This window comes from Vipera ursinii (assembly GCF_947247035.1).
Source record: "Vipera ursinii genome assembly, chromosome: Z".
Taxonomy (NCBI): Eukaryota; Metazoa; Chordata; class Lepidosauria; order Squamata; family Viperidae; genus Vipera; species Vipera ursinii.
In genome coordinates this window covers 57,821,133-57,835,370 of record NC_139517.1, presented here as the reverse complement: position 1 = coordinate 57,835,370, position 14,238 = coordinate 57,821,133, and the positions used below count along the sequence as shown (strand labels likewise).

Below are 14,238 nucleotides of genomic sequence, written 5' to 3'. Positions count from 1 at the left end.
AAAGTTTGGTTCTCCAACATCTTAGGACATGCCTCCCACTGGACTTTGATAAACATCAATTTGCCTACAGGGGAAATAGGTCAACAGACAATGCCATAGCTACTGCTTTACACTCTGTAGCAAGTCATCTCGAGAAACCTGGAAGTTACGTCAGGATGCTTTTTGTTGACTACAGCTCGGCTTTCAACACCATTTTGCCGAGCATTCTCATCGAGAAGCTGACTGACTTGAAATTCTCCCCCGCCATCTGCGATTGGATTCAAAACTTTCTTAGGGATCGGTTACAAACAGTGAGGGTCGGGTCTGCTTTGTCCACCCCCCTGAAGCTTTGCACCGGCACGCCACATGGCTGTGTGCTTAGCCCCTACCTGTACTCTTTATACACTTATGATTGTGTATCATTTGACCCATCCACTGCGATAATCAAGTTCGCAGATGATACAACTGTGGTGGGCCTTATTACAGGTGGGGATGAGAGAGCATATAGGGCGGAGGTACAAAAACTATCCATATGGTGTAGTAACAACAACTTGCACCTAAACATCGGCAAGACGAAAGAGATGGTGTTAGACTTCCGGAGAAAAAAGGAGGAACCTGCCCCACTTTACATCGGGGAGGACTGTGTAGAGAGAGTTTCCTCCTTTAAATTTCTGGGAGTCTACCTCTGTGAAGATCTGACCTGGAAAGTTAACACAACCCAGGTGGCTAGAAAGGCCCAACAGAGGCTTCACTTCCTTAGGGTCTTGTGGAAGAACAGGGTAGAACAACAGCTAATGACCCTCTTTTACCGGTCTACTATAGAGAGCGTCCTCTCGTATTGTATTGTGGTTTGGTATGCTGGTCTGACAGCCACAGACAGGAAAGTATTACAGAGGGTAGTGAGCACAGCACAAGACATTGTGGGCTGTTCCCTGACACCACTGGATGACATCGCCAGGGCTCGTTGCCTTGGAAGAATGAGGAAGATTCTCAGGGATGACTCACACCCTGGACGGTACCTCTTTACTCTCCTACCATCGGGTAGGAGATATAGGAATATAGCCAGCCGTACCAACAGGCTGAAAAATAGCTTTTATCCGTGGGCTGTTAGGCTTTTAAATGGGACATAATCTTATGCAGAATTGACTTGGGAGGCCGGTGTGTGGTGTAGTTGGTTCACATGGTGTGGTAGGATGGAGGGTTTGTTGTCACTGTGTGTTTGGGGGAGAGAGCATGGGGGGGCTCAGCTAATCTCAATGTACACATGTTGTACTTTGACAATAAAGGTTTATTATTATTATATTATTAACATCCCTGATAATCACAATGACATGGTCACTGACCTCGAGCCAGACATCCTAGAATGTGAAGTGAAGTGGGCCTTAGAAAAGCTGAGCAACAACAAAGCTAGTGGAGGTGACAGTATTCCAGCTGAGCTATTCAAAATCTTAAAAGACGATGCAGTAAAAGTGCTACCCTCAATTTGCCAGAAAATTTGGAAAACTCAACAGTGGCCACAGGATTGGAAAAGATCAGTTTACATTCCAATTCCAAAGAGAGGCAGTGCCAAAGAATGTTCAAACTACCGCACCATTGCACTCATTTCTCATGCTAGTAAAGTTATACTTAAAATCCTACAAGCTAGACTCCAGCAGTATATGGACCGAGAGCTACCAGAAGTACAGGCAGGATTTCGAAGAGGCAGAGATCAAATTGCCAACATACGCTGGACCATGGAGAAAGCTAGGGAGTTCCAGAAAAACATCTACTTCTGTTTCATTGACTATGCTAAAGCATTTGATTGTGTGGATCATAACAAACAGTGGCAAGTTCTTAAAGAGATGGGCATACCAGACCATCTTATTTGTCTCTTGAGAAACCTATATGTGGGCCAAGAAGCAACAGTGAGAACGGGACACGGAACCACTGATTGGTTCAAAATTGGGAAAGGAGTCCGGCAAGGCTGTATACTGTCACCCTGCCTATTTAACTTATATGCAGAGCACATCATGAGAAAGGCAGGGTTAGAGGAATCAAAAGTTGGAATTAAGATTGCCGGAAGAAATATCAACAACCTAAGATATGCAGATGATACCACTCTAATGGCAGAAAATGAAGAACTAAAGAGCCTCTTGTTGCGGGTGAAGAAGGAGAGTGCAAAAGTTGGGTTGAAACTTAACATTAAGAAAACCAAGATCATGGCATCCGCCCCTCTCAATTCCTGGCAAATAGATGGGGAAGAAATGGAGGTAGTGACAGATTTTATTTTCCTGGGGTCCAAGATCACTGCAGATGGGGACTGTAGCCAAGAAATTAAAAGACGCTTGCTCCTGGGGAGGAAAGCCATGGCAAATCTAGACAGCACACTAAAAAGCAGAGACATCACCCTGTCAACAAAAGTGCGTATAGTCAAGGCTATGGTCTTCCCAGTTGCAATGTATGGCAGTGAAAGTTGCACCATAAGAAAGGCTGAGCGCCAAAGAATTGAAGCCTTTGAACTATGGTGCTGGAGAAGACTCCTGTGAGTCCCTTGGACTGCAAGGCGATCAAACCGGTCAGTCCTAGAGGAGATCAACCCTGACTGCTCTTTAGAAGGCCAGATCCTAAAGCTAAAACTCAAATACTTTGGCCATCTAATGAGAAGGAAGGACTCACTGAAGAAGAGCCTAATGCTGGGAAAGATTGAGGGCAATAGAAGAAGGGGACGACAGAGAATGAGGTGGCTGGATGGAGTCACTGAAGCAGTAGGCGTGAGCTTAAATGGACTCCAGAAGATGGTAGAGGACAGGAAGGCCTGGAGGAACATTGTCCATAGGGTCGCGATGGGTCGGACACGACTTCGCAACTAACAACAACAATAACAATCATACATTCCAGTCATGGGTTTTACCCCACCACATTTCAGTAATGGCAACAATGTCATAGCTACCCTTATATATTTTTGGACAAAGTGAAAAAAAAAGAGAAAAAATGGAAAGAGGGCCACATAACTAAGGCAGAATACCAACAAATAGCCCAAACCTGCAAATATGAAGTTAGGAAAGCTAAGGCTCAAAATGAAGACTTGCAACGTGTTAAAAATAATTTAAAAAGTTTCTTTCAACATATAAAAACAAGAAAAAAGTCAAAGAAACAATTGGTCCACTAATGCAGAGCTTTTCAACCAGTGGTACGGGTACCACCTGTGGTACATTGGCACCTGGCAGGTGGTACACGACCATCCTAGAAAAATGGTAGCGGGGGCGGGGAATGAGCGAACTGGTGGCAGCACCACACAAGCCTGAGCGAGAGATGGCTGGAGCTGCAGGGCTGAGCGGAAGTGCCAGTATCAGCGCCAGGCTCCAGCTGGAGCTCAGTGCTGATCCCGGCGCTTCTGTTGAGCCAAGAAGCTCAGCTGGAATGTTGCAGCATCCCCAAGGTCTTGTGATATACATTGAGATGCTTGGCAAATGATTCATATTTATGACGGTCACAGTGTCCCAGGGTCATGTCAAGTGACCAAAACCTGCTGCAACCACCCAGCAGACAGGGGAAATAAAAACCAAATGCCCACCCCACCTGCTGCCAATCCTGAACAGAAATGCTCACAACAATGAAAACCTTGGACAGGAGGAAAAGCGCCACCAGGCAGGCAGTCAGGTGTCTTGCTCAGCTGTGGCTTGGGGGGCACTTTTTCCAGTGCCATTGTAACTTCAAACAGTCACTAAGTGAACTGTTGTAAGTCGAGGACTACCTGTACTTCATCACTTTTTCCTTTCTTTTTTTTTTGGTCATCTAGTTTTTGACGCCTAGTTAGGTGACTGGTGGTACTCGGATGTTGCCGTATCCTAAAAGTGGTACAATGGGTGAAAAAGTTGAAAAGCCCTGCGCTAATGGGAGATAATGGCAAGTAACTACCAGGAGAGAGAAAGCAAAACTGCTTAATTCATACTTTGCATTTGTGTTCATGCAAAAAGATAATACAACCCAACTTACCAAAAATAGAACCATAAATCACAGGCTAGGAATGCAAATTAAAATAAGCCAAAATAAGGTAAGAGAACACCTGTCAGCTCTAGATAAACTCAAATCATTGGGTCCTGATGGATTACAACCCAGAGAACTGAGAGAACTGGCAGATATGATCTCTGAACCACTGACCTATATCTATCAAAGTTCTTAGAGCACCCAGGAACTATTTTAGGACTGGAAAATAACTGATGTGATTCCCATCTTCCAAGGAAAAAATGTATCTAGGAAACTACAAACTAATCAAAAAGTCTTGGAAAAGATAATCAAGCAACAAATCTGCGAACACTTAGAAGGAAGCAAAGTTATAACCAAAAGTGGACACAAATTTGTCAAAACCAGATCAAGCCAAACAAGCCTTATTTTATTCTTTGATCAAGTGACTAAATGGACCAGTGGAATGCTGTGGACATAATATACTTAAATTTTAGCAAGGCATTTGACAAAATAGATCACAACCTACTTCATGGACAGCTAGAAAAATGCGGGATAGAGAGTACCATCATCAGTTGGATTTGTAAGTGGCTGTCAGAATCCATTTATATCATATTCATAAATGGAATGTTTCAAACATATCCCATGGATTCTGCCATCTCCCGAAGAGAAGAGGATAGATGTGTATTGAACCGGCAATAGGCATTTCAAAGGAAAGGAGAAGCCTTTTGAACTGGGGAAACAAAAGGGGGGGCTAGCATCTGGTTTTTGTCACGGAAGACAGCAATAAACAAAAGGGTCCTAACTTCCTTTTTCCCACGAGATGGATGATACGAGAGGAAGGATGGGGGACTGACCAAATGGGGATTAAGGGGGGTTAAACCGGGAACTCTTTATAAGGGTTTACTTCGTGGAAATATTAAGTCCTGTCTCGCCTCCTACAACCAGCATGTCATAGTAAAGATTCCTTTTGGACTAAGATTTGGCTCCAAGAGTTTTGTCTTCCTAAGACGTGGTTTGGGGTGGGTCCTGACAGTGGCTGAAAAACCATACTCCACATGATGCACATGGAGGGAGGTGGGCAATGGGGTATGCCAGGGTTCCATTTTAGGCCCAGTATTGTTCAATATCTGCGTAAATGTGGGAACAGAAGGGGAATTCATCAAATCTGCAGATGACACTAAGCTAGTAGGAATAGCCAACATCCCAGAAGAAAGGTTCAAGATCCAGAAGGATCTCAACAAATTAGAACACTGTGCCTATATAATAAAATGAAATTCAAAGTGAATAAAAGTACAATTTTACACCTAGGTAAGAATAAACGTTTGTACACGTTCATCAGTGATGGCAAATCTTTTAGAGACCAAGTGCCCAAACTGCAACCCAAAACCCATTTATGTATTGTGGGGTGGGCAGGGCCCAATGGGTGGGCATGGCCAACTTGATGTTGCTCCTGGGGAGGGATGCCTGTGGGGGCCAAGCAGGGTTGGGGGAGATCCAGGGGGTCTCTGGTAAGTAGGGCAGTAGGCAGGAGGGCGTCTTGCTCAGCTGATGGCTTGGGGGGAAGGGACAGCTATACCCCCTCCCAAACACTGCCCTCTCACGAAAGAATGAAAACTCCAAAAAGTGACAAGGAAAAAAAGTTACAACAGAAGAGTGTCTTGCAATGATTTTCTTTCCCACTTCCTTCTAGCTGTAGTTTAAATAAGTAAAGACCACAAAAGAAAAAAACTTGGCTTTCTCTCATTTTAATTCAGAAGGCAAGAAGGGGAGGATTGGGGGGGGGTTGTTTGTTTCAAAGGAAGGGAAAGAGAGGGGCTGGGGGAGCACAGCAGGTGAACGGTGATGGTGCAAGGCTTCTGGCTAAGCAGGGGGCGTTGGGCACACATTCTCTTTAAAAGAGCAAAACAAGGCAAAAAATAAAGATTCCCCACTCACTCCACCTCCCAAAAACACAAAAACAGAGCTTTCAATGATACAGTCCTTGGAGGCCATATGGGTGGACTCACTGCCCCTCTGACTCCCCCCCCCAGCACTTGCCAGAGCCTCTTAATCACAGAACATTGGGCAGGGGGGTCCCATCTCGAGTCAGGGGTGCCAGCTCAGCAGCACCAACAGAGATTGGCACGGTCTGTCTCACCCTTGTCACTGTGTGTGTGGGGGGGGAACTGGATTAGAAAAATGATCCTCCAATGCCCAGCAGCTACTGCCAAGGTGGCTCATCTCCTTCCTTTGGGGAGAAAGGGGGTCAGCATGCTCTGGGGACCAGGGGGGTGGGGAGGCGCGGGGAGGCTCCTCAGCCCCACAGCTCTTCTGAGGGGAGGAGGAGGGGAAGGGCTGTGCTGGGATCAGGGTTCCTCATGCCCTCCGCTGCCTGCCTGCACTCTTCTGCCACAGATGCCACAGCTCCGCAGACATTGGGAGTGCCCATCCCACTTACCGCTCATCCTGGGGCAGCTGCTGCCGTCTGGCGCTCTCCAGCCCGTCACTGGCCAGCTGGGCACGCCGAGCTCGCGCCTTGGGCGGATGGAGGCTGGAAGGGAGCAAGAGCCAAGGCTGCCCAATTCCTCCATCTGAGGATGTGTGCGGGGCGAGGCACCATCCGGCTCGGTAAGCCGCGGTCCGCCCGCAGAAGGAAGAGGATGGAGGAGGGCTGGACAGGGATGGGCTGGTGGTGGGCACAGAACTTCCCATGGGGGGAATCTGACCAGTCCCAGCCTAGAGGGGGGCGGAGAAGCCAAGTGAGCCTGAAGGGAGGCAGGCATGGTGCTCAGGGGTAGCTGCTCTCCCCCCACCTTTCCTGCAAAAGGGCTGGCTGGCTTCGGTGTCACCTGGGCAGGCTTTACTGCGCATCTGCACAACAGCTGACAGGCCCACCTTCCTTCCTGCCTTCCTTCTCCCTCCCTCCCTCTCCCCCTTTCTCCAAAATCCAAACTCATGTGTCCTCCTTCCACTATCCTTCTGCAAAGCACAAACGGACGCCACATCGTACTTGTCTTCTCCAAACTCATGACCACCATCGCTTCCAAAGGCCGTCTGCTCACTCACTCACTGCCTTCCCGCCAAAACCTGCTCCTTTTATAGATTCCCCTATCCCTGCTCAGCTCTCACACTGCTAGAGAGAGCACTGCTAGATTTGGTTTCCCTGCCCTCTCCAGTTCCCACTAGTCAAGTGCTCATGGAGAGGGGGAGGTAAGCGTCCCTCTGGCACACATGTCAACAGAAAGGGCTCTGTGTGCCCAGTCTGGCACACGTGCCATAGGCTCGCCACCACGAGACAAGGTGAAGCCTGGCTCTGTACCAGTAACATGAGAGGGATCTTGGAATCCTAGTGGCAATTACTTTACTATAAACCAAAAGTGTATGGCAGCAGCCAAAAAAGTCAATGCAATCCTTGGCTTCATTAGAGGGATATGATCAAGATCACATGTAGTATTAGTATTGCTTTACAAAGCCTTAATAAGACCAAACTTAGAATGTTGCATCCAATTTTAGTCATCAAACTATAAAAAAGATATTAGAACACTGGAAAGAATGCAGAGAAGAACAACAAGGGGTGATTAGGAGGCTGGATGCTAAAACTTATGAAGAACATTTGCAGGAACTGGCTATGTCTAGTCTAGTGAACTAGGACTAGGGAAGACATGATAACAGTGTTCCAATATTTGAGGAGTAGCACTAAAAAGAATGGGTCAACCTATTTTCCAAAGCACCAGTAGGTAAGGCAAGAAAAAGAAACAACGGATAGAAACCAATCATGAAGAGAAGCAATCTAGAACTAAGGAGAACAATTAACAGTGAGAACAATTAACCAGTGAAATGCCTTGTCTTCAGAAGTTATGGGTGCCCGAAAGCTGGAAGATTTTAAGAAGAGAATGGATAGCCACTTGTCTGAAATGGTACAGCGTCTCCTGCTTGAGCAGGGGCTTTTCAACCTGTGGTATACTGACCACTGGTGGTACTTTGGTACCTGGCAGATGGTATGCGACCTAGACATGTGTAGCAGGCAGGGGGAGGGTGTCAGCTGAAGTGGCAAAAGCACCAGAGAGACCTGGGGGAAGAGTCAGCTGGAGCTGCAGTGTTGCTGGGGCTCTGCTGAGGGCACTTCCGACAGTCTCTGCTATCATTGGGACCAACAGACAGGCCTTGGGGTAAGAGAGTCAGCTGGAACTGCCAAGGGCCTAGGATCGGCATGTGTAGCTCTACCTGATCGAGCTGTGTGCAGCAGCCAGCTGGGGAATGGGTTACTACGTGTGGGAGTGGTGGCAACCAATGCTGGAGCTCTCCCTGAGCCCCAGAGAGTGGCACATCTGGAAAAGAAAAGGAGGAGGCTGGAGAGAGGAGAGGATATAAAAGGAGGGTTTGGTGGGAGAGGGAGAGGAAAAAAAGACAATAGGAAACAGAAAGAGAGAGGGAGAAAAGGAAAGGTTTCCGTGAGAAGCAGTGAAAAGAGTAGAGAAGCTTCTGTGAGAGAAGCAGTGAGAAGAGAAGGAGAGGAAAGGCTTCTGTGGGAGAAGTAGAGGCTTCTGTGAGAGAAGCAGTAAGAAGAAAGAGAGAAGAGGAGGAGAGGCTTCTATGAGAGAAGGAGAGAGACCAATGGAGTAGGCTGTGTGTGCGAGAGAGAAATAGCACAGATAGGAAAAAAGGCTGGCCAGCCACCTGACCACCAAAGTAGTGGTGCATATTAATAAATATGCATAAATTCATATGTCTGTCAGTGCAAAGCAAAAGTGGTTCAACAAAGGAAACGCCATGAAAGAAATTAAAACTGGTACTTTTTCTTTTTTTTTGGTCATCAAGTTTTTGACACCTTGCTAAACATTGTTATGTCCTAGAAGTGGTACAATCTGTGAAAATATTGAAAAGTATTGGAGTAGAAGACCTCTAAGGTCCCTTATAATTCTGTTATTCTATGTTTTACATTCTTTTTGACTGTCCCTGAATTTGCCTTCTATGTATCATGTTTTATGTCTGAGTTCCCCTTCTTTCGCACTATATAATTGGTTGTCTTCAGGTTTATGCTTGGGATTACATCCTAAAGATTGATCTTCTTTCCATTCCATATTTAAAGTCCTTCAAATAAGCTGGGCCAGTTAAGTTTGAAAGTTTGGTCACCAAATTAGAGCCAGACATTCTGCAAACTGAAAGTAAGGGGATTCTAGAAAACACAGCTAACAATAAACTTGGAAGAGTTAGGAAAATAGGGGAAAGACTACTTATAATCTTATAAGGTGATGCCATTTATTTATTTATGTATTTTAATTCCATTTACCGTATATCCCGCCCTTCTCCGAAGACTCAGGGTGGCTTACAAGCTTAGCAGTAGCAATTAAAGTCAGATAAAATTATATACAGTTTGCAAGCCAGGTATGGATAAAATGGCAATGCTCAGTGGAGTAAAAAGAAACTACTCATCTAATAATGGGAGAACTACAATGACAAATATAGATAAAATATTAAAGTTCATACTAATAGTAAAGTTATGCATTGTCAAAGCTATAAGTTTTCTATAAAAGATAGATCATCAGAAAGAACAAAGAAAAGCTGATACCTTTGAAACTGGGGTACTGGAAAAACCACATCTCTGGCTACAGGAATAATTAATTACTAAGTAAAGTAAAATCAAACTACTTCTAAGGAGCAGTCTGTTTTTACTTATTAATTATTCTTGTAGCCACAGGTGTGGTTTTTCCAGCACCCCAATTCAAAGGCATCAGCTTTTCTTTTCTAAGGACTGTACAAAGTGTTATTTTCTAGAATGTAATTATTTCAGTTGTTGTGAGTTCATGCTTGTGATAAACAATTTGTCATCTTTTGACTATTTTTTTATTATCTTCAGGATCTTCAAGCATCAGGGTCTCCTCTGATTATTCTTGACTTCATAAAATCTTATAATGTTCATATAATGTTCAAATATTTAAGGTTTAGATTATTAGATTATCTAATTTAGGTCACCAACATGAGAATAATGCAAATGGTTTGCAGTTATGTAATAATCTAAAGCTTAAACATTTGAACATTATATGAACATTGTAAGATTTTACATAGTCAAGAATAATCAGAGGAGACCTTGATGCTTTTGATTTTGAAAATAGTAAAAAATGACCAAAAGACGACAAACTGGCTATCACAAGCATGAACTTAAAACAAATGAAACAATTATACTCTAGAAAAGTATAAATTATACTTTGTACAGTCCTATAAATTCTTATTCAGAACTCATTTTTTTCAAATATAAGATTATCACATAACTTTTTATTTTAAAATTTTAGTCCAATCAATACATAGTTAACATGTGCTAAGTCACATATAAAATGGGATATACCACAGGTCTGCAACCCGCGGCTCCTGCGGCTCCCAGTCCTCTACCATGTGCAGTCCCCCCCCAAAAAAAAGTGGGACTCAAAAAGTTCAACCAATCAATTCAAATATGCAGGGTAGGTGCATATCTCGCCTTGGCTCCACTCTTCAGTCAAACCCTGTTCTGAGCATGCACGCATGTATGCGCATGCGCACACATTTTTTGCGGCTCCCAGTTTTTTCTTTTGTGAGGGAACCGGTTCCGTGTGGCTCTTTCACTGTTTCAGGTTGCTGACCCCTGGGATATACAAATACATAATACAGCTTGAATTATGGCAGGGGTAGGCAACTTTGGCTCTTTTATGACTTGTGGACCAGCTATGCTGACTCAGAAATTCTGGGAGTTGAAGTCCACAAGTCATAAAAGAGGCAAGGTTGCCTAACCCTCAGTTAAGGGAAGCAATATTATAAAAGTTTTATCTATGGTTCAACATAGATTTCTAATGATTCACAAATTTGTGCATCATCCAAACCTTGATTATATATATCAGACATGTCAAACATAAGGCCCGGGGGCCGGATCCGGCCTGTGAAGTGGTTTCATGTGGCCCGCGAAGCCATCCTGGAAACAGTGAGGGAATGGCCCCCTCTGCCTTGACCCTGGCCCAGAGACCCTCCTTCTGCCAGAGACCCTCAGATCTGTCCCACTCCTGCCCTGGCCCCCATAGGCACCCTTGATGCGAATGATGTAGAGCTGGCCATGCCCACCCAGTACGCCATACGCACTCTAGCCACGCCCACCCAGTAGGCCACGCCCACCCTGGCCATATCTGCCCGGCCCCCTGAGGGCAACCGCAATGCTGATGTGGCCCTCAATAAAATTGAGTTTGACACCCCTGATATATATTATCCTAAGGTTGACTACCTAAGCAATTTTCAGGCTCAGAGAAGAGGTACATGTGGTCTAATCCAGAGAATATCTGTTTCCTAGTTCGGTGAACTAAATATTCTATTGCTGAGATGACCATAAGCCTAAAACCAAACCAAAATTAAATAAAAACTTCCTTTTGATTAGCCATTAGATGCTAGCTGACATGGAGAGCAACCAGAAAACTCCGATTATTATTTTTGTGTTATCAGCATAGCAAGTAGCATAGCAAGTATTTTATCTATGCTTTTCACTAAGCAAGGCTTAACTATAATGTACTCGGTCTTTCTTATACATTTCTAAAGCTAGCATTATTTCAATCTGAAGCTCAAAAAGGGTTAGTATAATTTCTGCTTTCTGGTCTTTTGTTTCAGTTTGCCTATGAACCATGCATCCCTTTTATTAGATTAACAAAACAAAAGCCTACCATTTTTGGATTTTAGTTTGAACACCAAGCCAGAAATAAAATTTTATACAACTAACTAACTAACCTGTTTTCATGATATGTATTTTGCTGTTCAATTGAAGGCAAATTTCTTCCCATGTGCTTATTTCTACGTTTTAAACTATAGTACACTTTTCTGATAAGAAAATAACTACAATGCAGAGCCACAAGATGGAGTCATACAACCATATATATGTAAATAAGGAAAATATAATAAATTACAGTAATTCTAAACATTTACAATTTTTCTACAACTGTTTTCAATTATAAAATCTGGAAAAAAAATACATTTTAATACAATATTCTTTCTCAGATAAAAATGAAATCCATTTATTTTGTTCTCTCAACTATTAGTATATTTGCTCAAATGCATTTTAGGATCCTTTGTTTGAAAGGTCTTGAATCTTGAAATAAATGTTACTTTTATTTGTCTAATAAAAAATAATTATTATTCAAAATAACTTTATTTTTTAGTTTCATTTTGCTTTCATATCCTTTTAGAAAATTACAAAACAAAACTACTAGAAAATAGTTTGCAAGTTCATCATGGTGGAAGCAGATAGAAATTTCCATAACGAATAGCAGATCTGTGATTTATCACTGAACAACTGCGACAACACCCACGCCCAAAACTGGTTTGTTGAAACAAAGGAAAGTTGAACAGAAAACTAGGAAGCGATAAAAAGTCTATATGCTTATATCTAGTACCCAAATGAATTCCGGGACTGAAATTTATTTTAAGATATTTTGTACCTTTTCCTGACACATTAATTTTTGGTGGGAGGAAGGGAGAATAGATATGTAACATTGAAATCATTCCCTTCAATTATGTGAAACCTAATAGACATTGGGAAAATTTAATATAACAATGAGAATTCATCAATATTATCCAATGTTTGCCAGAGAAGAAAGTACTATACCTTTCCAGTTAGTAGAAATAATTGGCGATATTTTTGACAGGCAAATAAATCCATTGTTACATACTTCTATCATGAATGTATGTATTACAATACTATGATAAGTACATTATAGAAGTAGATCAATCAGTTTCCCAAAAGGTTATTTTGCCAATCCCAAAATAGGTGCCAGAACAAATAAGGATTCATCAGTGAGCAGGCCACCAGCATTCCTCCAGTCCCGAGTCTACTCCATCAGTTTCTCAACACATTGCATAAATCTTTGGTTTAAAAGTTTTGAAGGTTTAAAATAATTCAAAATCAATAATCACTGTGAAGAACTGTGCGACATGTCCCAAAAAGATTTTTAAGTTTCTTCATGATCATTAATCCACATGATTATTATTTTTTAAACATGAAATAACAGAATTGTCAGACTCAAGACGTCTATTGGTGAAGCACCTGGGATTTAGCACTTTATATATTCAACTGGGTGAGGGCAATTTACATAGGAAGCATCCCACCTAGTTCCCCAAAAATTACTTCAGAAGGCTTTCAGAAGATTGAAAGGTAAAATCTATATGGGAATCAAACACAACATTCTCCAGTCAATTTTTTTTTGCAAAAACTGGGTTATTCATACGGAGACCATACATTACTAGCCCAGGAAACATGGATTGGAAGACAGAATGCCAACTGCCCAACTACAAACACTGGTTTGTAGGCTTTTCTATGCGAATCATCACTATGGGTTTGCTTGCTAGTTATACTCCTCCGTCCAGCAACCATAGACGATTAAACCAATCAAACATGCAGTATTATCGGGAACTTTCCTCGCGAATTACGCTACCAATATACCAGGAGGAAGACAGAAGGCACATTATGGACTCAAGGGGGTGGAGCTGGGAAGCCTCCTGTACCCTTCCTCCTAAATATTGAAGTACGCGCTCTTTTACCTAAGGGAAATCCCTGCAATAGGGACAATGCCAGAGCGACCCAAGGAACACAGAAACTCCAGTATGCAGAGAAGTCACGTCTTCTCCGCAATCCTTGGCGCCGCATCCCCGCATGCCAACAAATCCTGCGGGACTGGATAAGTTCCCGCTCTCCGCTCCACTTTTTCGCACGCAGACGTCAACAAATTCTTTAGTCGCTGGCGTCGAATGCCTCTCGTCACAACGGAAAGGGGGAGGGGCGGAGGAAGTACAATGAAGCTCGGCCCAGAAGTGTTCGGCTGGCGTCTTCGCGTGGCGTGGAGCGCTCGGCTGCGACTCTTACGCAATTACAAACTATTGGCTATATCATCGTATCGGTGACCTAAAAGCCTAGTTGACTTATTGGCCATGATTTCTCCGTGTACTTTGAGCAGTACATGACTTAATAGGATTTTGCCTTTTTCTGCACTCTTAGAACGTTCTCTATGTCTTACCCAATTCATTTGTGTAGGTTAAGAAGTTCTGCCTCTGCTAATTGTAATTTAGCTACGAATCAGTGTCACTTTCAGCAAGAAAGGACACAATAGCGCAGATCGTGGGGGTGGGGTGAGGGGGTGGGAGAATGTACCGTGTCTTTAAATGAATTGAAGAAGACGTCTGGAATGGATAGGTGAACTTTTTGCTGGTTAACAAATATATGTAGAAAACACCACGTAGTCATGAGGGACTTTGAAATCAACTGGGAGACAAACCCTTCATCAAGTGATGGATGGTTCCTTACAAACAAAGTTGCTGACAACTTTGTTATCTGAA

The 14,238-nt window shown here is 43.3% G+C and overlaps 1 protein-coding gene across 2 annotated transcripts in view; it reads right to left on the bottom strand.

The window, feature by feature from the left end:
• The window catches only part of ZPBP (zona pellucida binding protein), an 84,276-nt gene extending 70,656 nt beyond the window's left edge, over positions 1-13,620 (bottom strand). For both annotated transcript variants that reach the window (XM_083377144.1, XM_083377145.1), the window contains exon 1: positions 13,447-13,620. In XM_083377144.1, coding sequence (XP_083233270.1) covers positions 13,447-13,552 — 106 coding nt within the window. In that variant the 5' untranslated portion in view covers positions 13,553-13,620. The remainder of the gene's footprint in view (positions 1-13,446) is intronic.
• Between the last annotated feature and the right edge of the window lie 618 nt (positions 13,621-14,238).